This window comes from Scardinius erythrophthalmus, assembly GCF_964197995.2.
Source record: "Scardinius erythrophthalmus genome assembly, chromosome: 24".
Lineage (NCBI taxonomy): Eukaryota > Metazoa > Chordata > Actinopteri > Cypriniformes > Leuciscidae > Scardinius > Scardinius erythrophthalmus.
Genome location: NC_138244.1, coordinates 12,536,124 through 12,559,934, shown reverse-complemented (window position 1 = coordinate 12,559,934; position 23,811 = coordinate 12,536,124). Strand labels below are relative to the sequence as shown.

General features: G+C 37.8%; 2 protein-coding genes across 5 annotated transcripts in view; both read right to left on the bottom strand.

Annotated features, from left to right (window-relative positions):
- kiaa1549la (KIAA1549-like a) overlaps window positions 1–3,098 on the bottom strand; it is a gene marked incomplete at its 5' end in the record, with an annotated part of 56,638 nt that extends 53,540 nt beyond the window's left edge. Inside the window, one exon of the mRNA XM_081356910.1 lies at window positions 2,897–3,098. Coding sequence (XP_081213036.1) covers window positions 2,897–3,098 — 202 coding nt within the window. The remainder of the gene's footprint in view (window positions 1–2,896) is intronic.
- Window positions 3,099–4,266: 1,168 nt separating this feature from the next.
- The window catches only part of hipk3a (homeodomain interacting protein kinase 3a), a 39,472-nt gene continuing 19,927 nt past the window's right edge, over window positions 4,267–23,811 (bottom strand). The window contains exons 3-16 of one of the 4 annotated variants that reach the window (XM_081356201.1): window positions 22,085–22,208; window positions 16,031–16,150; window positions 15,799–15,885; window positions 15,339–15,523; window positions 15,089–15,248; window positions 14,866–14,989; window positions 14,244–14,422; window positions 13,980–14,098; window positions 13,727–13,888; window positions 13,117–13,413; window positions 12,493–12,639; window positions 12,161–12,417; window positions 9,626–9,756; window positions 4,267–8,826 (exon numbers count right to left, since the gene is read on the bottom strand). In XM_081356201.1, the coding sequence (XP_081212327.1) occupies window positions 8,398–8,826; window positions 9,626–9,756; window positions 12,161–12,417; window positions 12,493–12,639; window positions 13,117–13,413; window positions 13,727–13,888; window positions 13,980–14,098; window positions 14,244–14,422; window positions 14,866–14,989; window positions 15,089–15,248; window positions 15,339–15,523; window positions 15,799–15,885; window positions 16,031–16,150; window positions 22,085–22,208 (2,521 nt within the window). In that variant the 3' untranslated portion in view covers window positions 4,267–8,397. The remainder of the gene's footprint in view (window positions 8,827–9,625; window positions 9,757–12,160; window positions 12,418–12,492; window positions 12,640–13,116; window positions 13,414–13,726; window positions 13,889–13,979; window positions 14,099–14,243; window positions 14,423–14,865; window positions 14,990–15,088; window positions 15,249–15,338; window positions 15,524–15,798; window positions 15,886–16,030; window positions 16,151–22,084; window positions 22,209–23,811) is intronic. The other 3 variants (XM_081356202.1, XM_081356203.1, XM_081356204.1) reach the window with 3 other exon arrangements.

The following is a 23,811-nucleotide window of genomic DNA, read 5'->3' as shown; positions in this document are numbered from 1 at the left end:
CACAGGTGGTATTGAGACAGCCACATGTAGAATCAAAGCTCATCACACAAGTAGCTTTTCCACACACTGAGGTAGATACTAGATGGTGCACAAGGACCATATATTAACTTATTTGGTAAATAGCCATTTGATATGGGGTAACGCGTAATGATCACAAAATAAACCAGCTCAGGGTAAAACAGCACCCCTTCCTATGTGTTTTTTTGCTACATTTAACAATCATTGGTTTCCGGAACGTTCTGAGAATGTTTTTTTATGGTTAAAAAGTTAAATAAATTTGACACTTGGCTTTCAACAAGAATCACGGCAACAGTGCCATCAGAACCACTTTTGTATTTAATTTTGAATAAAACATTTAACATTGTTCTCGTATACGGACTCAACTTTTTTGTTCACATGGCGCACTAGCAGTTTTGGAGTCTGTTTGGCGTTCTGTCATTTGGTATGAATGTGTTTTGTGTATGGTTCGCATTTTATATGAAAGCAATCCGTTTTAAATAATGGAAGTGTTGTGACGACGTATATTATTTCAGAACCATGAGAGCAACAAAAACATAACCGCTAGTACTCACTACCCTTGATACTCATGTTCAGTGGTTTAGACCCAGAAATGAAAATAACAGTGTGAAAATTGAACCCAAGTTCAGACCAAACATTTGAACAAGTGTTATGGTGCGTTCAAGTCATGTCGAAAAGATCGTGTTGAACGCACATGTATGCCACCACAAAGTCATAAATACGAGTGGGAACCTCTGGATTTTCTTTAAGCTCCGATCTGTATGAGTTGGGGGCGTGTCTGTCTATAGAGCTCGGGCGTAGACGTTATGGAATGGTGCATTGTGGGTAACGGCGGCCATTTTAGAGGCAACGCAAAAGCCGGTTTGGAATAAGGTAATAGCGTAGCCATCCGGTCTCCAAGTAGGAAAATGGGGAAAACTAATATGATTTATGAGGCGTTTGCCCTGTCGATCGTGAGACCGATTACAGCAGTTCACAATACAGCAATACTGAACCATTTTCCTTAAAATAACCTAAATTAAACCTAATATTATCAAATGACCAATGTTACAATTTTAATTACCTACTACAGTACATCTACTTCCGTACCGTGATTCCCACAATGCATTATGACATGACATGATACCGAACTCTATAGCCTGGGTTTACAGATTTGCGTGAAACTTTTGCGATATTTTCTAAATGTCGATAAAAAAAACTATTGCGAAATGACGGCTTTTCCATTAACCGATGTTATACGACTAATTATAAATATAAATTTTAGTTTTTCCTCTCGCGATAAGTCATTCCAAAAATCATGGCAACACATTTACGTAGCCTATATCGCAGCCACCGCACTAGCCATTATTTTTATATTTATATATCTTTGTCCTTTATAATCCAGTATTCCCGTAATTGTTGTCTTTTTTTAGTTTAATAAAGAACTCTGTCTCGTCTTCTGTCCAAACATACCCCGTTTTCTTCAAAGAATAATTGACTTTTACGTAAGCCAGTTGACGTGAATGCAAATTGCAGTTTTGTGAAATATTCCTTATTCAAATTACCAGAAAAACTGTAACTTTTTTGCGATATATGGGTTTTTTTCCATTGGGCGTATTTTCAAATCGCAATTTCAATTTGTGCAAATTGAAGGGTAACGGAAATGCAGCCAGTGAGAAATGTGACGGAATATCAAAATATTTATAGGTTTTTAACAGTGACATTGTCAGCCTTTTTATTTACAACAAAATAAGCTAATTCCCTAAACAAAATATAATAGCATTGTAATAACAATATGTAAATAAAGTTTACACGAGTTTCAAAACCTTGTGTAGTTAATTAAGAGAAGGCACACTGTCATCTTGCTCCAACGAAAGTGACTTGAACGCACTGTAGTAAACACAACTTCTCAACTCGTAAATACGAACGCAGAGTCGTTTATGACATTGAACCACGTGACTGTTTTCCTCCATTTAAACACTGATTATAGCAAGAACCAATAGAATTCGAGTGCGGGCTGTAAAGGAGACATTTAATTGGCTACTCACTGAAGCATCTCGTTCGTGAACTAAATAAGTAAACAACAAATCTCGTTTGTCAACCATAGGCATAAAAAATATACTATATTTTATATGTTGTTAGCAAACTGAATAAACAAAACATTTCGTTTAGGAACAAAGTGAATGAACAAAATATCCCATTTTGTTTGTAAACGATATTAACGAATCAGCCATCTCGTCCTCGAACTTTTAAAAATCGGTTGTTTTGTAGCGAATCTGGCGCATTTAGAAGTAACCTGCAGGGAACGTCATTGAACGAATCAGTGAATTAAAGTGTTTCGTAACCAAAATATTCGAGATTAATCACAATCTCCAAATTCCTTCACCTCGGCCACTTGGTGATTTTTGCGAGTGCGCAAAATCACCACTGAAAATGAATAAAAACGTCTGAGGAGCGACAGACCACAGCACTGCAGCACCGAATGCCCTGGTCTGTTTATACACAAGTGCTTTAGATCAGAGTGATGTAGGGCTAACGTTACCTGCATCTTGTTTTTGTCTGAGAGGTTTTGTTCTGTTTTGTTCGCAAGCGGCCACAGGAAACCAAACAAAGCGCAGACACAAAACACACACAAGTGGTTAAGATCTAAACAAATATGTATGGTCTGTCTTAATGTGCTAACGTTTTCATAAGAGCGAGTTTTTATTCCGCATTGCGTTTAACAATTAGAACCTCCGAATATAGTTCGTTTGAAATGATTCGAGATTCTAAATTCAAAGTCAAACGTGCAGTTTCAGAACATTCAAATTAAACATAATAACGTTCCATTTTTTATGGGAAGGTTTTGAAGCTGGACACTCAAACAGGTTGTCCACAAAATAACCCAAAAATATCTCACCGTCTATGGCAAATATGGACGGAACCAGGAGCAATGTAATTCCAACAGATATCAGACACTTGGTCCACACACCGTCCAGGTCAACATATTTTCGGCACAAGGACAAGCCTATCCATTCCGACATGCCTTGGGTTCCAGCGTTGCCATTCCCGCTATTGGAGCCCAAAATGTAGAAACCGTTACGCGCATTTCTTGGTGCCATCGGGCTAGAGATAAATTCAGCAATAGGCCGAAAGGTCCCGAAAAAGACATTTGATCTATCCTTTACAGTTCCTTAGACTGAGGTCTTCTCTCCACTGTTTTTCTGCTCTATGTCAGCATTGAAACTTTAAGGCGATGCGTCTGCAAAGCGCATTCAGAAGCATCCGTGACCGCCACATCAATCACGCGCGCGTTATAACAGCAGGTTATCTATCACGCTTCATGAAACGGATCTTCAGCATAGGAATCCATGAGCGTCAATCCTATAATCCCGCTATTATATTAATGATGCTGCGACGGAAAATCGGCTGCTTTTGATTGGGAAAAAATACCGCGTCTCCAAGCGAGTGTATTGCAGGCAAACTGGTGATGAGGCAGGCGCGTTATAATGAGCACTGATGAACGAGAGGAAGACGACCTCTGCTGGGTTTACATGAGGATGACTGCTGCTCATTGATAGGCCAATACTAACAATGTTCATCGACATCATGCTGTATGCTATTGTGGGAAATTCTACGAAATTCCTTAGGATTTTATATATTATCAGACTTTTTATACTGACTTTAAGTGGTAAAGAAAAAAATAATAATTAAAAGAATGATAATGTAATCTTGTCTTTTGCAATGTCTATAAAGCAAGAGGTTGACAGTTTCAAAGTTCTAAACTCATTTCATAGTAAAAATACCTAGTTTACAACAATCCGTTAAGTTAAATGTTACAGTTAAAATATACATTATACTCAACTAAAAAGTGGACGATGTAAGGGAATTACAGCAATAATTTGATGTGCAAATAAATAAACGAGTTTTAAAATACCTGTACTTATTAAAGAGATTTTAGCAGAATAGATGTCCTTTTATATGCTACTTATAAGCATGTGTTACATAACAACCGGAAGCACCGATAGAAAACGTCATAAAAAAATTGTGATTCCATCCGCATGATGGCGCACTTTCGTTAAGTTTTTTTGGCCTGGTACAGGATTATATTTTTGTTTAGAATTAATATATAATATAATGTGAATTTAAATATAATCTTCAGAAGAGAATTAATTTGTAATGAGAAGTGTTTTCAACAAAAAAGCATCCATCAAGCAAGAACGCATCACATTCTTCATGTTCTCAGTTGTCTAAAAGTGTTCTTTAAATAAAGACAAACAAACATTATGTGCCCGCAGCAATATATATTTTAATTCAAAGTGAATTTTGACAATACACCATAATTTCTTTAATTTGACACTCACCAATAGTCACCAGGAAAACCCGCTTTCTGTGACAAAGTACATAAGGCTTGGTCACATATAAATCACTGAGAACTAGAGAGAAATACGACCGCAAACTGTAAGAGACATTACATCAAAAAAAAAAAAAAAAAGGTTCCCAGTCCTCATATAGTGAATATTGCACAGTGCAGTGGCTACATGGCAAACTAATGTAGCATAGAAATCAAAAGCAAACAGAAATCAGAAAGCCACAAAAAAATGTACAAATATGAAAACAGTAACAGTTCAGATTTAGTCAATCAAGTCTGTTTGCTCTTAAGTCTAAATATTATCCGATAACTTGCAGTGAGATTTAACTTTTACTAAAATATAATCTGCAGAGGAGTTAAAAATAGATCTAAAGCAATCCAACCCAAATCCTACGGCAAGTGTTACACAGTAGCACATATGAAAAATACAAGGACCCTGAATTAACTGTACAAGAAGATCTAAAAGAAAAACATGAATCAAAGAAAACAAAAAACTGTTTGGTTTGGGAGTTTCAAAGACATTTCAATGACTTTAGTTTCGTTTGCAGATCCTTCACGTTTACGCCAAGTTTCACTCTTATTAGGTTGGGGTTGGTAGACCTTGTTAGAAGTAAAACATTTCGGGAATGTCTACTTGCAGTGAATTAATGAAAAGAATTCATATAATGTGCGCATGAGTAGCAATTTGGTACTCATCTCTAGTGCTACATGCTAAATATAAAATATAGGGTCATAATGCGAGGTACAACGCCATAATTGGGACTGTACCTCCATGAAGTCGGCTATGCTAAAGCAAAAATTCTGATCACGTCCTGTGAAACAAAGGGCAATGTTCATTCTACTTAACAAATGGTGGTTTACATTCACAGTGTATCATGTAAAGCTTCCCAAATACAAGAAAACCGTGTCTTGGGCGTTTAGTCAGCATAATAATAATAATAATAACAACAATCCCTGATATCATTTCATTATTGTTTTGTTGATGTTGTTGGTCATAAAAATATAAATTAATCAAGCATGATTGGATTTCCTTTCCACGATTTTGAGAAACAAACATCCATTTTTCACCTTTCAGGCGATTACTGCATTGCATGAGTATCAAGTTACACTCGCTATTGGTTATCAGGTTATCAACATCCAACAGGATTACGATCTACTTTTAAGCAACTGGTCGGTAACAGCACTTCAGTTGTGACTATCAAACACTGCAGTTACGCTTTCATCCCTCGGTCAAGCATGAAAGCGAGGAAGAGGCTGGCAGGCAGTGTTTGAAAAAGGGATATAAAGGTCTGACGCACATTTCAAAGGCACTAAAGCAGTGTCGCTCGCTTTTAAGAGCAGGGACCGGTGCGAGAATGAACACACCCATGTAGAGTCGCCCACAAAATGAGAACGGGTGCCCTAATAACTCCTGGTTTTCAGAGTTAGCGAACAGTCCGCCTTAAAACATAAGCAAAACGTGCATTCTGTATCATTTTTCCTTTTCTTAACACATGAATATACCTGATACACCTTTTTGTGTGCATTTCAATGTAAAATTATAATAAGGGGGGGAAATGAAATCAAATAAAAATTCTAAGCACTGTAGTTAGAGACGCCCAAATGCGATTTTTTTTTTTTTTTTGCCCAACCCTAAATTTTGTCTAGCTTATCAAACGGATCAAGTGCTAATAGCATTACTAAAATGAATATTCTGAAATGGCGAGATGAGTGGGTCATTGAATACAGAATTTATACCGATACTTAAAACAAAAAGTTAAATCTATCCTGCAAGCTATGCTTTAACAAAATGCAAATATACGTACTAAGATAGATATACACCAATATGCATCTAATACGTAAGATTAGCCCCAAGATAACAACAGATAAAACACTGATGCAAACAAAACGTAAAATACAAAACCCACGCACACAAAAACCCCAAAATCTCCATTACTTGCAATACAGTAGTTACAATGACACTTCAAAAAAAGAAAGCAAAACAGAGAGAGGCATTAAAATGCTTCTGATGCCAGTCAGTACGGTAAAACCCAAAAACAAACAAACAAACGAAAAAAAAAAAAAAAATCATCTCACTTCTATTTCAAGGTAATTAGACGTATATAAAAATAAGAAGGCTAAGAACAAAGTTAATCATCTAATTTCACAGCTATTATGAAGTGGCAATCAGTATATAGCAGCTTATCTATGATACATTCAAGAATAAATGAAACAAAGTCATAACTTGCCCGAAAAAGCTAAACATCAACCTCAACATTTTTACATAGATTTTTCTGTTAAATACGGCCTCAACTACACTACGTTCGAGGTCTACGCTAAAACAGTAGCTACTCTGCTTAAGAAATGAATTACTGTCTTTGGTGTAGCGAAAGCATAATTATGAAAGAATGCACCTAATGAAAAACTCAAATCTAAAAAAGAAAAGAAAAGAAATTCACACAGAAAAAAAAGCTATTTCTCCCTGACGGAATGTATGAAATAAAAACAGCCAGCGTCAAAAAAAGCAATTAAATGGTGAGAAAGGGAATACAAAATCCAATCTTTTCACATGCATCTATGAAGAAAATTGCACACGATCAACTCTCGTCTTATAAAGCACTGAATACTCCAGCAATGATAGACTTTACAGTTGGATACTCAATACTGAATAATTCTGCACAAAGCAAACATGAAACCATACAATATCATCAAAGAGCTATCTGCTGATACAAGTCCAACACCGATAACACTTCTAACTCTAAAAATAATATAGAACTGATGGAAAGAAAACGAAAAACACACACCGAAAACTATGGATTGTATTGCAGTTTCATTAAACAGTGTAAATACTATTAGATTAGAAACAGATTATCAAATATGAAAGTACTCAAACGTTTCTATACATAGTTCATCGGCCTCTGCTACGGCGAAGCACGTTATACTCGAAAAATCGAACTCTGCTACCACTCAGCGTAATACATCCACCTGTAAATACCACACGCAAAAGGACTGTATCGCTTCCGAATAATGCGCAAATCATCTAAGGCGTTAAACAACACATTTCGCCCTGTACAAAAGGTCAACTCATGAGCCTGATCATGCACTCGGCAGGCGTAAACAGCCAATCGGGTGAGATTTTACTGACGGTTTAAAACATGAGACCCATTAGGGCGTGTTTGGTTCGACACCCAAGCCGCTTTCCGAACAAAAACTCCTGTCGAGACCCTAAGAGATTAATTAAATAATGATTAATGACACCGAAGTAGAGATTATGTAAGTCAACGAATACGCAAATGCATCAAGCTCGAGAAAAAAAAAAAAAAAAAAAACACACGAAAAGATCTATGAAACAGCCCTAATATAAAAATCACAAATAACGATTGAAAATGTTTCAAGTGCTGCAGTCCGGTACACGCATGACTGCACGTAGGACTCGGGGTAACTTGCAACAACATGTATTTTAAGGCACTGTTTATTGAACCCCAAGGATTCAATGCAGCAAGTCTTACAACATATACACAGAGGGTGAAAAGCGACGGGTTGCAGCCCCTCCCCCCTCCCCCCTCCTGAAGTCCAACATTGGTTTTTGCCCATGCAGAGACATGCAGTGCGACAGAACCTTTTCAACACCGGTCTAAAAGAGAGACTTAACACTGAAGAGCATGGGGGCTACTACGGAAAAATACAGACGGGTAACATCGGGTCACCACAAGGGGGACTCGCACGCACACTGGAGACAGGGATGGCTTGAACGAGAGTCACTGTGTCTAACACACACGTCAGAAGGCAATATCGAAAAATAGCATAGGGAAACTGCTGCGGCCCTCTGCCGAGGGTCTTACGACTAGGGATTTTGTTGTATCAAATGTGCAAAAACACATTAAAATTTAGTTTTTGTGTTCAATCCACTCACTCGCTCACACATCCATTTGTTTGTTTTATTCTCCATGATATCTGTAAAGCTTGATTTGCATCATCATCATCGTCAAACTTTATAAGGAAAGGAAATGAAAAGAAAGATGTCGCGGCTCAGTGCCGGCTGCGTGCGCGTGGCTGCCGCGGGCTCCAGCTCAGATGTATGGGTACTGACTGAGTTTGCTGGGGCTGAGGGGGAAGCCTGCGTAGACGGGCGACGCCACATAGGAGTGTGGGTGAAAGAGGGCTTTGAACTGGCCCTGCGGGAGCAGGGTGGGGGAGGGCAGCAGCCTGTGGTTGATGCCTACGCTGATGCCCTGGTGGTGCACCAGGCTGTAGGCGGGCTGCAAGACGGGCCGAGGGCCCGGTGGTGGGCACGGTGAAGGCAAGAGGTGGGCCACGGGGGCGGAAGGTGGATAGGAGAGGAGGGCGGGAGGTGGTGGGTGGCCGGCCGAGTGTGTGGGGCTGCCGTGGGGAAGCGGGAAGGTGTGGCCGTGCACCGTGGGTGGGATGAAGGCCTGCGGTCGGCGCGGCTGCCGGTAGTTGCCGTTCCACTCCTTGTGGCAAGAGCCGTAATGCTGGACCTGAGCGGGGACGAAACAAAACAATGTCAATTTTGTTCCAAAATTTTAACTTCCCAATTATTGTGGAGGCCGATCTGAATGAAAGCTTGAAACTGATTGTAAGAAAAGCGGACTCAATTATTAGAGAAGTCTAGCATTTGTCACCAGAGAGAAGTTATTTTTACTGGAAGATTGTGTAGACATTTTGATTGAAAATTACAGTCAAAAAAAGTATCCTAAATAAACATCCATGGACAAATATTCACAATAAAAATCTATAACATGCATTTACTAAATATATAGGGTAACATTTCATGCTGACTTTAAAATAGGAAGTTGGGCGGCAAATTTATTTTAATTTTTAATTAACCAATAGCTAAAGTTTACGTAATTTTCACAATTATGATCTACTACTTGGTAGTCAATTGCAGGCACTATTAGTGGGTGGGACACTCATTCTAAAGCATTTGGTTGGAGTCATCAGTATTTTTTGGTACATTTAGATATGTAAACATGTGCTTTTTTGTTTGTTTAAAAAAAGTTAACAGACAAACTAAAAGACACAAAACATCAATTTTGGATTTCATAAGGTCCTGAACTAAATCTTAAATAAAAAGCAAAACATTTGAATCCATGTACTTTTTGGGAACTAAAAAATTGTTGTGGAACAGACTCAGCATATGGTTTCATTCAACATCAGCATTCACAATGTTTATTTTAATAAAATAATTCATCTAGTATGATCTACAGAGCTTTTCTCTAAGTTTTCAATTTGTACAGTATTACCGAGAGAAGTCAAAGAGAGTTAAACACGACAGACCTGGCCAAAGCCTGGCGGCTGTGGCTGGAATGAAGAGCTCAGTTTCTGCTGGCGGGGCAGCGTGGGCGTGGAAAGGTGGCTCAGTCGTCCTGGGCCGCAGCGACCTCTGGACTGGCAGGAGGATTCGAAGACTGCAGAAAGCAGAAAAGACCAAAAAATGAGTCATCAATAAATAAAAGGGATAAAATGAAAGAAGGATAACTAAACTTAAATGCAAAACTTCAGCTAATAGAAATGAACGCTTGCAGTTTGGCACAAGAACTGCAACTTGTACACGAACTGAATTGGCTGACGTTCTGTTCACAAGAAAGTGATTTAAACATCAAAAACAACAAGTACAAACTTTGAGGTTAAAAAAAAAAACAAAAAAAAAAAACTGAGGACCTACCAACTTATAAACAAATTTAGATAGCAATGTATCTAAAACATAAACTCTCTTCAAACTTTCCATGGACACCCCAAAAGGGTAACGTGCCATGAGAAGCCTTTGAAAGAGTTTACCGCTCCAGCAATATTTCTTTCATAGCATGCGTTGAAAACAAAGCATTGGCTCCATGTAGGAAGCAGGAAAGATATGCTTTGACACGAAAGGGGGAGGCCGGGAATTTCTTTTCCAAAAACAAGTAAAGAAATTTAGGGCAGTCAACACGCAGAGTAAAAATGAATACAGGAATGAAAAGATCACAGGTATGGGAGAGGAAGCTCAAACCGAAAGGGTCACTCAACACTGGGATGTCGCGCACAAGACACAGGGTCGCAGTGCACGTTATACCCATAATCACCTGCGATAGCCTCTGTGACAACTTCCTGTTTCTCTCCTATGACCTGTAAAGTAGACATTGGCTGTGACCACACTAAAAAAACTGGTTGTGCAGAAGGAACTTTGTATTAATACTAGCCCAATTTTAGACTGGAAAAAAGTCCATTCAGAGAAACCAGTCTGTATACCACACACACACACAAAAAAAACTCTTTCACAAAACAGACACTGTTCAACAGTACGGAATGGAGCAAGTCGGTTTATATTTTTCCCACGCAGCTATGTAAAAATCTGAGCTGTGGATGTAAATGGGATGCAAATTGTACTTCAAGAAACAGCTGTACATTAACTTGCACAGGACAAAGCACCATTACAGGTTTGACAAAAGTTGAGATATTTAGACAGTTTCTTGAGGCATGATGGCACAGAAAATAATTTTGACCATCCTTACTTTAGTAAAAAACTTTTTTGTTGTAATGCACTTATACAACGAAAGGCTATTTAGCATAGCACTAGGATACAAGTTAAAACAATTTTTTTTTTTTGTGAAGATATAGCCAGGACATTTAAACACTATCCCCCATTTTCACAGACAAGGCTTAAGCTAGTCTTCGACTAAAATGCATGTTTGAGCTGTTTTGTCTCAAGATGCACACCAGTAATGTTTTTTTTTTCTAAGGCATGTATTTAAAAGCTACTTAAATACCCTAATTGAACTCAGGCCTAATCCTAGTTTAATCTAAGCCATTTCTGTGAAACCAGGCCATTATGTTTTATTACAAAGAAAGTGCTTGTCTGTGCAAAGTTATAATCCAATCCAAACTTGTGTCATGCAAAGTAAACTTTCACACAACACACACACAAAACACAAAGGGAGATGATACATTAACGTTCAAATTTTTTTTTTCTTACTCTTTAAAATGTAACTTTTATTCAGCAAGGACACATTAAATTACAAAACATTGCTTTTTTTTTTTTTTAAATGCTGCTCTTTTGAACTTCCAATTCATTTAAAAATTCTAATTAAAAAAAGCATCACGATTTCCACAAAAATATGAAGCTGCACAACTGTTTTCAACATTGACAATAATAAAATGTTTCTTGAGCAGCAAATCAGCATATTAGAATGATTTCTGAAGGATCATGTGACACTGAAGGCTAGAATAATGATGCTGAAAATACAGCTTTGCATCACAAGAATAAATTACATTTATTACAAAATATATTAAAATAGAAAATAGCTTTTAAATTGCAATAATATTTTACAGTACAGTATTACTGTTTTTATTGTATTTTTGATCAAATAAATGCAGCTTTGGTAATAAAAAAAATAAATAAAAAAAAGAGAAAGAGAGACTTTTCAAAAACATAAAAAAAAATGTATATGACCAATATGACCAAGTCCAAAATTTAAATAGTAGTGTAGCTATCAGCAAAGTATTGTTTGCATGAAGCAAACTCCACCAGCAGGAATTACACCTTTCAGTAGCAGTTTAACAGCATGGAAAGATAAAAGGTTGATTTAGATAACGCTTCAGCTCAGATGAATTCAATGCCCCATAAACTTCCATAGTAACAGTTAAATTTGTGTTGCTTTTTACAATCTGAAGGACAAGTTGAAATTATTTTCTGTAATAATCGACAGCCTGTATCAAACCCAAAACATTATTTCAAGAAAACATAGGCAACTACTACTGTTTCACTTTCATAAAAACTTTATACGTTTCTGAAGATCTAAAACGGGAGTTATTCTTCAACATATGGCCGGTCCATACCTGTGTGGTGCTCACTGTTGGGATGATGGTTATTGTTCAGCACTCTCATGGGCGGCACCACCACGGTCCTCACTGCAGGTTTATTCAACCTTGTGTCAGGGTGTCCACGCCTGGCCTGGGGTTCCTGGTTCTGGTTCTGATTGGTCAGGAAATGTCTTTCGGGGAAGGGGCTGTCGTGGGGCCCTAGGGAGGAGTCTGAAGGGGGCGAGCCGTCTACTGTTTCACACCCACTTTCATGGCCGTCATCTTCTGATATACTGCAGAACATCAAAATACATACAGACTCAACCTCACCTCACAGTTCTACTGGTGTTGAATATAAAATGCCATACCTGCTGGGTCTTTTGCATGGAGAAGGGCTGGATTGTGCCGAGGCTGAGGAGCTGGTGCTGAGACTGCTATCGGGACTGCTGAGGGAACACACTCGCTCCATGTTTAGAGAGCCTGTGCATGCTTCACACTCTGGACTGCCCTTACACCTGTCGAAGACACATGCCACTCAATTTAGCAACAAGAGCCATATGTATGCAAGCTAAACAGAATTAAAGTCCACTACTGACAATATTTTCTAGTAGAGTTTTATTTAGTAGCATTTTAGCATTTTATTTCCCTGAAATCTACTGACAATGTCAGTCAAGATGTTTTACACCAAAACAGTCATAAATTAGCTTTACACAACCATTTAAAACCTCTCACTGAATTAAAAAGGGTGTACTTGCTTATGCGGTTTTAAGAGTTCTATATGCAAATTACTTATGTTATGATTGGTTAATCTATTTGCAAGTAAAATAAGTCACACCACCCCGGCCTGAATACTGAATATACACTACTTTTCTGTTGGAAAGAATTTAATTGTTTTATTTAGCATGGATGCATTAAATTGATTAAACATGACTTTTTGGACGGTGATGTATGTTGATTTGTAAACGTAAGTTGATACTGAGGGTTAAACTCACTTATTAAGAGAGCACCTCTGTGCTTGTTCCTCTTCATCTGTGCTGCTGCTTATACTAATAACGCTAACCACCGGACTGGGCGACTCTCTGATGATGATAGACTCTCGTTGCTGATTGGCCACTGCTGCCTTATAGCACCCCTCTTCCTCCACCTGGTCCGGTTCCTGCTTCACTTGGGCCTGCACTGCTCTGTCAGGAGAACTCTGCTGTTGCTCCGCACTCGCCATCCTGTTCGCCATCTTTGGTGACGGACACACTGAGGGCTGTGTGTCCGTGTAGTGCGAGACATTCATACTCCTAAAAAGCAACAAGAACGAATATATTTATCTCAACTCTGCCTTTCGGCTAAATGTTATGGATCCTTTTCACCTTTCTGGGGTTCTCAGAAGCAGAAGTCACTATAGTAATATTACTAATTATTACTAATAGTCCACTGTAAAATTAATAAAAAAAATAATGTTAATAGCTGCGGAAGTGCGTCACAGTCTGTGAAAAGGATCCATTGAATCAAAATCGAATTAAACTCAAATTAAGAGTATCATAAGTTTTGAATAGAGGCCAAGGCATCTCACTTTTGAGACCCTGCCAATGACTGTAGGCTTTTGCTCACCTGTTCTGGCTGGGTTTGTTCCTCTTGTTAGATGCAGGCTGAGGCCAGACCACATGAGCGATGCCAATGTTTATAGGCTGATGGGCTGACACAGCCATTTGGCTGGGAACAATAGCCTGGGTCATCACCGAACTGTAATGGCTGCTGTGTGGCCGCACTTTCCTTTAACAAAGAAAACAACGGTCACCGAAATGCTCAAGAGGTTATGTCAGCGCATGATATTTAAGGGGCAGCTCCTTCTTGATGATCTTACCCCCAGTCTCCTCTCCTCTGCGGTCCAACGACAGTATCGGATGCCAAGCTCGTAGCAGGTGGTGGGACCTGCTGCCAAGCTGGCACTAGGATCTGTGGAGTTCTGTTGGACCACGGCTGCTGAAAGGTCAAGAAAGGACAATGCTGAACCTTTGTAATGTATCTTGCTTCGTGTTAAATATCAAAACTGGTACGTCAAAATGGATAACAACCCTTGGCTGATTTCCATTATTTTTCCACAGTATCTTGTGAAATAGGCACTCACTTGTGCTATAACTCCTGGTCTCATGGGTAAGGGCTGAATAGCTGGTGCTTGGGTCACCAGAGGAAGAGTGTTCTCCATTCTAACCGAATATCCTCCTGGCTGATTTGGGTTTGAAGGGATTCCTGTAGAGTCAAACAACCAAATTAACGTCTCCATGTGGTTTCTGCCAAAATAAAATCCTGATGGTTTTAAAATGAAAAAAATTAAAGACAGCCATAAATATAAAAATTGACATTTTTATAGTTGTACTGTAAAACTATTATTTATCATTATTGTTATTAAATTATATTTATTTTTATTCTACAGTGAAATATTTGTAATATTTCTTATTACTAAATAATGGTAATATTTCTTATTTTGCTTAATATTTTAATTTAGTCGTAGTAATAATAATAACAATAGTCATTTTATTTTAGAGTACAATTATAATACATCATTTTATAGTCATATTGATATATAAATCACAACACTTTTGCCCAAATTGTTGAGCCCTACAATCAAGCACTGCAAAACCTTGACCTTTTTTTTTTTAAAATACATTTTTTAAAAATTAAAAGTGCCCTCCTGCATCCCTAGTTCAAATTATTATGTGCATCCCACTAGAATGTGAATATTCCAGTACCTTGAAGAGCAGGGGGGCATAGAATGAGCGCCTGCTGAAAGGAGTCGTTACACCCAAACTGGGAACTTCCTGTCTGGATGGGAATTCCAGGATGCACCACAGGTGGAGCAGACGGCGGCAGAGTCTAAATGGGAAGGTAAATAGATTAATCTCAGAAATAATCTGTCGTTGTCTTCTTGCTTGCACTTAAACCCTGAGAACTTTTCAGAGCATGCTGTTTTACCTGAGAGTGGACAGATGGCATTTTGTTGAAGGCGACAGTGATATTTGGAGCACTTGGAAGAGTCACAGGCTTCATGAGTGGGGGTGCTTTGTTGCGGTTGAGAGTATCGTAAATGCTTCTTGAGTGACACACATCCATGATGTGGAAACAGGACTGGACACTGTTGGAGACACGCAAATGATTTCTCGAGAATGGCCACACAAAATAGACAACAGTCAATGAAATTGCCATTAAAAATGTCAGGACATACTGGTTGCAATGGGGGAAATCCATCAGGTGCTGCATAGTGACAAAAGGGTGAGTAAGTGCATCTGAAGGGGCGATTCTCTGATCGGCATCAATCATCAGCATCATCTTCAGCAGGTCCACGAATTCTCTCCTGTCAGCTTTCTCCGCCAACTGGTCACAGCCCTCCATGTTAAGCACAAGATTCACCTAATAAATTAATAGAAAAAACAACAACAAATAAAATACAAATAATTAAATACATTAAAAACAATTATTATCATTACTTCTTCCACATACAATAATAATTTTTATTGCATTATTTATTTTTATCAATATTAATCATAGTAATAATTATTGTTAATATCAATAACAACAATTATAAATCAATAACAATAATTCCAAGTTCTCAACACTTTTCTTGATTTAATATGCAAGCAAAAACTCCATAATTTTAAAGCTAAGCAAGATTAATGAGGTCTTACATGTCCAATGTCATCCAGACAGCTAAAAATGTACTTCCTCGCCTCCTTGGACTTCAGTCCTGTTTCGGTCTCATGTTCTTCAGTCGTCTGCAGAAACAGGACGTGTGTTTGAAGTCATTACATAAGAAATTCACATCAAAACTTTATGCGGAGCAGACAGTAACTCAATCCAGAGAGATATGCTGTTTATGAGAGCAATGTCTGGTTAAGTGGATGAGAAATGGACCCTTGCCTTCAATCTCCAGGTGGAATACGGTGAATCGGACTCCTTGCAGAAGAATCTGGCCGTCTTCGTCCCCACATTCAGAAGCTGCTCACCTGGCAACCCTTGAGTTTGAGAGATGTAACGAATCTGCAGAGATGTTTTCAATATTAATGGATTTCTGATAAAACAAGTAAAGCTAAATCCATCTGAAAATCCCTCATGACATAAATCCTTTGATTTACAAAGCATGACAAGATGATGATGGTACTTTTCCACTATTCCAAGAGGAAGTAATTCAAGATAAGGCTGGTCAGGAATAGGCAGGTCCCTATGAGTGGTATGCAGCAGGGGAATTGTGTGCCAAAATACCAATGAACCATTCAGAATGGTATTTTGTCTTGACAAGTATATTTGTATCACAACCCTAGTGCTTACGAAAGATAAATATGGCTCAAATTTATTCAGAAGAAACAAATATTTTAGGATATCACCAATGATTGTGCATGTTCAGGATGAAAAAAAAAAAAAAAAAAAAAAACGTTTCAAGAAGTTACAAAGCACAGGGCGAAATCAATCGACAAGAACCAGCAAAACCAGCTCTGATATGCACAACAAAAGAGACAAATATAAGCAAATAACTTCTTCAGTTGTTATTTCAAGCTCTCAGTTTCATCAGCTTCATGACGGCTAAGCTCGGCGAGCTCAGTGTTTAACTCTCAATACAGAGCGCAGTATGGGGTCTGCTGCTCCTCAGGGCTTTCTTAAGATGCCAAGTCAAGATGCTGGCCACTCTTTCTGCCCACAACAGATGTCAAACCTCTCACACTGCACAGACTTAATGCAAGCCAACGCAGGGCAAAATGTGTTATTTACCATTTGGTTGACGCTTTTAATCCTGATTAATTTATAGTACACCACCTGGCACCTACAGAATAGTACATGGACGGTTCCCATCAAGCAACTTGAGGGAAACGGAAAGTTTAATTGGAAGTGAATGACAGGGTCCGAAATGAACCATGGGTCATCGTAAGTGCCACTGGAGGTGATAAAATAATATCCTGAATGTGACAAAAATGCTTAAATTTACAATGTGAGAGTGAAAAGCCCCATATAGTGCATTTCACTGATATTTTGCTATCTAATATTTCATACATTTAATTTAATTCTAGGCATAAGGTACGCGTTTAGTATTAGTTTAATGTGTCTGAAGTTTTCATTCAGCCTTTTGAACTTTCTAATGATCAAATAATCCAGAAAGGGTTTCAACAAAAATTAAGCAGCATAACAGTTCTCAAAATTTACAATAAGAAAAGTTTATTGAGCAGCAAATAAGAATGATTTCTGAGTGGCGTAATGATGCAGAAAGTTCTGCTTTGCCATCAGAGGAATAAATTACATTTTGAAATATATTAAAATAGAAAGTATTTTTTTTTAATTCAAATATTATTTCCCAATGCTACCATTTTACTGTGTTTTTAATCAATAAATGCAGCCTTGGTGAGCATTAGAGACTTATTTCAAATAGTATTAAGAGCAGGCGCGCTCAACTCGCAAAATAATTTATGGGTGCAAGTAATAAAAACGTTTATCAAAATGAATCAATAAAATAAATGAATAAATATAAACAAATTAATTTCAGAATACATGGTGTAAAAAAAAAAAAAAAAAAAAAAAAAAAACTTAAATAGATTTCAAATTACATGATTTCATAAAAAACAATTCAAAGGCAATTCTTCATTTAAACCATTAGGGAATACTGTTTGAAGTGTATAAATCCAAAATGCCTCTCGTTGAAGAAGGTAACGCTCCCTATCTCCACCCCGTTGGCATATTTTATCGAGTGACACACAGATTGGCCAGTCTTTTCAAAACCCTCCGCTTTTTGCTTATAAGAGATCACGTAATTTGAGAGATATGCTGGTTAGAGCTGATTCTTACACTCCGCCTACCAATTGGCTCACAGCCCTTGATCCGGGCAATTTCCCTTGTAGGAGTTGCATTAATTGCAATGCGATGATTTTGGGTAATTCCTTTTCACATCCACGGACCGGCAAGACATTCTCTGTGAGAGGGAGAATTACTTGCCGTACGGCCTTTGTTGTTTATTTGCTCAAATGCCCATGTGGGCTCTGTTATGTTGGTAAAACAAAAAGAGAGTTAAGAACAAGATTACACGAACACAAAAGTAACATACGCAATCACGATATCAAGTGACCCGTGGCGAGACATTTTAATGAGTTTGGACATGATATCTGTACTTTGAAATTTCAAGGCATCGAGTTAGTTAAACCTTTTCAACGGGGTGGAGATAGGGAGCGTTACCTTCTTCAACGAGAGGCATTTTGGATTTATACACTTCAAACAGTATTCCCTAATGGTTTAAATGAAGAATTGCCTTTGAATTGTTTTTTATGAAATCATGTAATTTGAAATCTATTTAAGTTTTTTTTTTTTTACCATGTATTCTAAAATTAATTTGTTTATATTTATTCATTTATTTTATTGATTCATTTATTTTTCATTTATTTTTTATTTATTTATTTTTTGTTTTTGTATAAATTGTTCATAAGGGTCACATGGACATTACATATGGTATGTTGTGTTGTGTTATTCCTGGTGTTTCCACAATGTTGGTAACTTGATGCACCTGAAGGTGCTGATGATTTGCGGAATGAGGTTCACCTGTGATGTGTTGTTTTTTTAAAAAACAATCTTTTCGGTGTTTCACAGTACACACTGATGATGGCTTAGGCCGAAACGCGTCTGTGAGGACATAGTAATAATAAATTTATGAAAATATAACCTGAGAGTGCGGTTTTTCAGACTTATTTCTAAAACATAAAAGAAAAAGATCTAACAACCCCAAACTTTTGAAACGTAGTGTATCTTGAGCATCATTAACAGCTACTTACTGTAATGTGGATGTTATTATGCATTCACTTACATTTAATTGAATTGCTCATGCAGAGAATATGTTTCAAATAATTAATAGAAATTGAAGTATTTAAAATACACAGACAACACAGTGTGTGTTAACAGTTAGACTTTTTTTATTTTATTAAAGTGATTGTGAAAATCAATTACAGGGGAAAATATTGCCCTTGGTATTGGTCATTCAGTCAACAAAGCACTGAACATAGGGCTGGGCGATATGGATTTTTTTTTTATCACGATATGTTTTTCCATATTGATCGATCTCGATTCTTATCACGATATGTAGTTTTTGCAGATGCTGCCAGTGTAAGGGACATCCTGAAGCTTGAAGAAACAAGATATTCACTGAAACTTTAGAATAAAGTTTAATAACATAAAAAATTAAACAATATGCCTTTCAATAATGAGCACAAAATATTTTTGTTAAGGTCTTCATGCAGCCAAAGGATTCACATTACACTCCCACATTTATGAATCTTTCTATTGGTCAAGAGAGCAGCGTATTTGGAGGTATTGAAAAATACAAAAATAAAAGGTTGTGCACATCATTTGTAATTGCAAACATGAGTCATCTCCCTTTATACAATAATACAAACTTTTACTTATTGAAACATTGTATATAAACTAACAGCTGTGACAACTATCACATCAAATTGCTTTGGCTGGACAGTGAACATCTCAAGTAGCCTACAAAAAGAGTAAACATGGCCCTGGCACAAATACTACCTGTAAGATTAAGGTAGATCTCTAGAATTGTTTTATAAGTAGAATGAAATCTGAGCCAAAATTGCACAAATATGTAAACATAGTAAACCAAGGGCTGGGCGATATATCGCATGACATTGTTAGGCACATCTCGTCAGTAAAGCCGGTTCCTTGATTAGTAGTAAATCGCCATCACCTGCTTTCAGATGGAGCAGCATTTACAACACAGAGACGTAGTTAACTGACAAGCTGAGCCATATCGCATTAATTATCACGGATCGGGATCGCCTGTGATAATTAATGCTATATGGCTCAGCTTGTCAGTTGTCTGCCATATCCAAACCACGCGTCCACACAATTGACGTCGTGTTACCTTTTTTTTCAACAATGTCTTCGGTCTCGAGTTATGTAGTGATGTCGCCTTCACATTCGGCATTATTTTCGCTGTCCTCAACTTCAGTTTCGCTCATTTTTTTATCCTTTTTACAACTTTTTTCCCTCTCTCTCAGTCTCCTTCTGTTTACTGTAGCCACTGTGCTCGCTGAGAAGTGGGCGTGCCCTGCCGGCAGATACGGCAGCCGGCAGATACTGTTGCGCTTAGTTTTTCATGTGATATCGAATAATACGTCCCAAGCATATTATCGAAATCGTTCAGAATATTATCGCGATCCCGTATCGAGATCGAATTATCGCCCAGCCCTAACTGAACATGCATTTCCAGACATGACCAATGACCTTAAGACAGCCTTGTTTTATTTTTGAATAGTTTTAAATAAGCTGTCTGACTAGACTACAGTTTGTAATAATAGTCTCTTTGGTTTTCATCTTTAAACATTATGCTACATCACTCCCTTTTAACTACCTAGATTTGTTTGCCAAAGCACGCTTTTATAAATCTATGACGGTAACGAGCGATGACTTCATAACGCAAATAACATCACAAAGGCATTAACAGTGTTTGGTTAACCATAGCACTGTCTTTTTAGGGAAAGCAGGAGCAGTCCAACCCCACCAATGCATGAGTCTCTGTGTAACAACACCATTGTTCTTGTTGCCTTGGGAAACCGAGTATAACTGGTCAGTGAACTCTTCTGACGTTCGCCTTCAAGCGTGCATCTGTTGCTTCTCAGAAAGACTGTGTCATAGTGGGCCTCTACCAGTGAAAGCACAAGCCACCACAAAGCCCTCTTTGGCTGCTCGCTCTCATTCCTCTTAGTCTCTTCCTCTCTCGACTATGACGCCACCTCTCCTTTTACAAGCGCTGAGGCTCAACACCGCTGTGTTAAACAAGCAGTGTTTATGGCATCTTAGGGGTGTTATAGTGACATGATCGGGTTGCCAAAGCGCTGCACAAACACAGAGAGCGCGCTGAAGTGAGAACCTGCTGATAGTGCAGAGGGAGAGGGTGTGTGTGCGAGTGGGGCTTTTGGTTATAAATACATTCTGCTGTGTGGAGTGGAACTGGACCCATTGCTGGCACTGACAGGCGGCCCGAGGGTTTGTGGTCAGCAAACCCAGTCCAGCTTACTCTGACATAGCCGGCTAGTTTAGCTACTGTCATATGTGACATTTACACCACCTCCGACAACTGGTTTATCGGCAGCACTGGTCCATGGTGACCATAAATGTGCTCACACATTTGAATGTGTGCAAATCATCTTTCAGTTTATGTGTCCATGACAAAATCTGTAGACATTGGGTTTTCTGTACTTGTTTGTGGGAAAATTAGGAATTCTGCAGAACGGATTTGAATACTACATTCTCAGGATGATTAATTAAAAAGTATTTCATTAAATATTTTTTATTTTATTAAGGTAAGCTCAGGATGATTTCTTAAAATAAAAAATATTTAATTTGATTTTATTAGAATAGGATAAGCCCAGGATGATCTCTAAAATGATATATATATATATATATATATATATATATATATATATATATATATATATATATATATATATATATATATATATATATATATATATATATATATATATATCTTTGAGATCATCCTGGGCTTACCCTATTAAAATTACATTTACTTAAATTAAAGTTGTTTTTGGTGGCAGTTCCTAGGGGGGGAAAATCTAGATAAACTAATTTTTCCAAAATCCACTATTGGTTAGTCTCTATCTAGCATGCTTAAACTGGTTTCACAGTTTGAGTTTTGCAACACGACTGTTACGACGTTGAATTCAAGTTAAAATAGTCTAGCTTTTAAAAACATGTCAGGAGACCCCTAGACCCCGTTCCATTATACTTGCACCCTGTATGTATAGTTTTGCACAACCCTGCTGCTAATTATTTTCTTTTTTGTGAAGAAAAGTTAGCACAAAGACTTACAATGAGGATAAAAGCAAATGATGTCATACTCTACCACACATTAGCATGGCCCCAAAGCAACAAAGTGGGTCATTATCCGAGATCACTGCCTTATCTTACCTGGTCATACTCCAGTGCTCCAGGATAAAGTGGCCAGCCCAGGAAGAGCTCAGCGATGACGCAGCCAAGTGACCACATGTCTATGGCCTCACAGAAGGGTAAGCCCAGGATGATCTCTGGAGCCCTGGAACACATTATCAGAAAATAATAAGAATTAAAGGAGTTGTTACCTTGACAAAAGGCTGTTGATTGAAAATAGTGGAACACGCAATTACAAAAGCTCCAGAGAAGGAAAAAGCTAAATGCAAAATGCTACAATTTAAATCATGCAAATCATTATGCTAATGTCAAGATGATTTATACACATTTAAATGTTAAACGTAACATTTGACGTGATGCAATGACACAGACTCAGTAGTTTTGGTTTGTGACATCTATGCAAGTCACGTCTCGCGCTCTTTAAGCTCAAGAGTCATGTTTTGTGTCCATATTGATATAATCTTGAGTCTAATGACGCAGGGCTCCTGTTCTGATGCAGCGCGAGTCTGCTGTTGGATCTGGGTTTTGACGTCAACGGGCCCATACACATCTGCTACCGTGACAACCGGAGGGAAAGTGCTGGCTGCCTAGCGACAGATGAGGACGGATCTAAACACCTAAACTGGATGATGACAGAGTCGAGGAGTCTGATGACACAATTAACCCTGGTCACCATTAATAATCAACTACAGAGCAAACTCCTCATGCACAGTTGCTAACAAGCTTTGTTGTTTGTCCGAGCCTGTTGCTCCTAGATCAAGCGTGTAGCACCTAAAGTTAAAGGGGACACAGTTAAAACAGTAACTTTTGCCACATCTATTGATACAGGGACACGTCATGCTAGGTCACTAGTAAGCGACTGTAACTACCAACAGGACACTACTTATGCGGTAACAAAAGCCGCTGTGAATAATTCACTGGTGGCTTGGCAATGTGAGACTACCTTTTTAAATTCGAAACTTTGAAATTAAGTTACAGTCAAGGTTTCCATTATTGCCTGTACATTTAGGCCATTCTTAACCAGCTCAGTCTTCATAGTCAATGGTGTTGCAGAAGCACACGCTGTGATTCATTTTAAGCTGCACAACCCATTATTTGCAAACGCATTATATGATGCATTATAAAAAAGGAATCACAGCGTGAAACAAACACACTGCAACGCTAGATATATTTGGCCAGCTGTCAATGGACTGGACTGCTTTAAGTTATTCATATGCAAGAGTAGAAGAAAAGGGGGGGAAAAAAGAAGAAGAAAAAAACGTCCGGCCAGATAATCTTAAGTCTGAAGCTACATTCAATTGTTTGCAAAATCCAATAAGCTTAAGTAACTTGTGTGTTCCTGGAATATCCAATCAATAAGCATGATAACATTTATTAATAATAATAATAATAATAATAATAGATAATGAATTTTATATGATAATAAATAATTAAACTAATTTAATAGTATAGCTAAGCCCAGGCAAAATCTGCAGTTATGTTTTGTTATAAAAACATTTAAGTAATAGCCTAATACCAATAATAATAATAATAATAAAAATGTATTATTGGCATATTAAAAGATTTATTATTATAATAATAAATCATTTAATATAAGCCGCCTAGACAGAGTACACAGGGTTTGTCCCTTCATATTTTCTCCACTGGCTATAAAAAAGAAATTTCCAGAACAGGTTTAAACATAATAAACTGTGGTAAATTGAGCTAAGAGTACTAAACTCTTATTGATTATGCTTTAAGCTACTAAA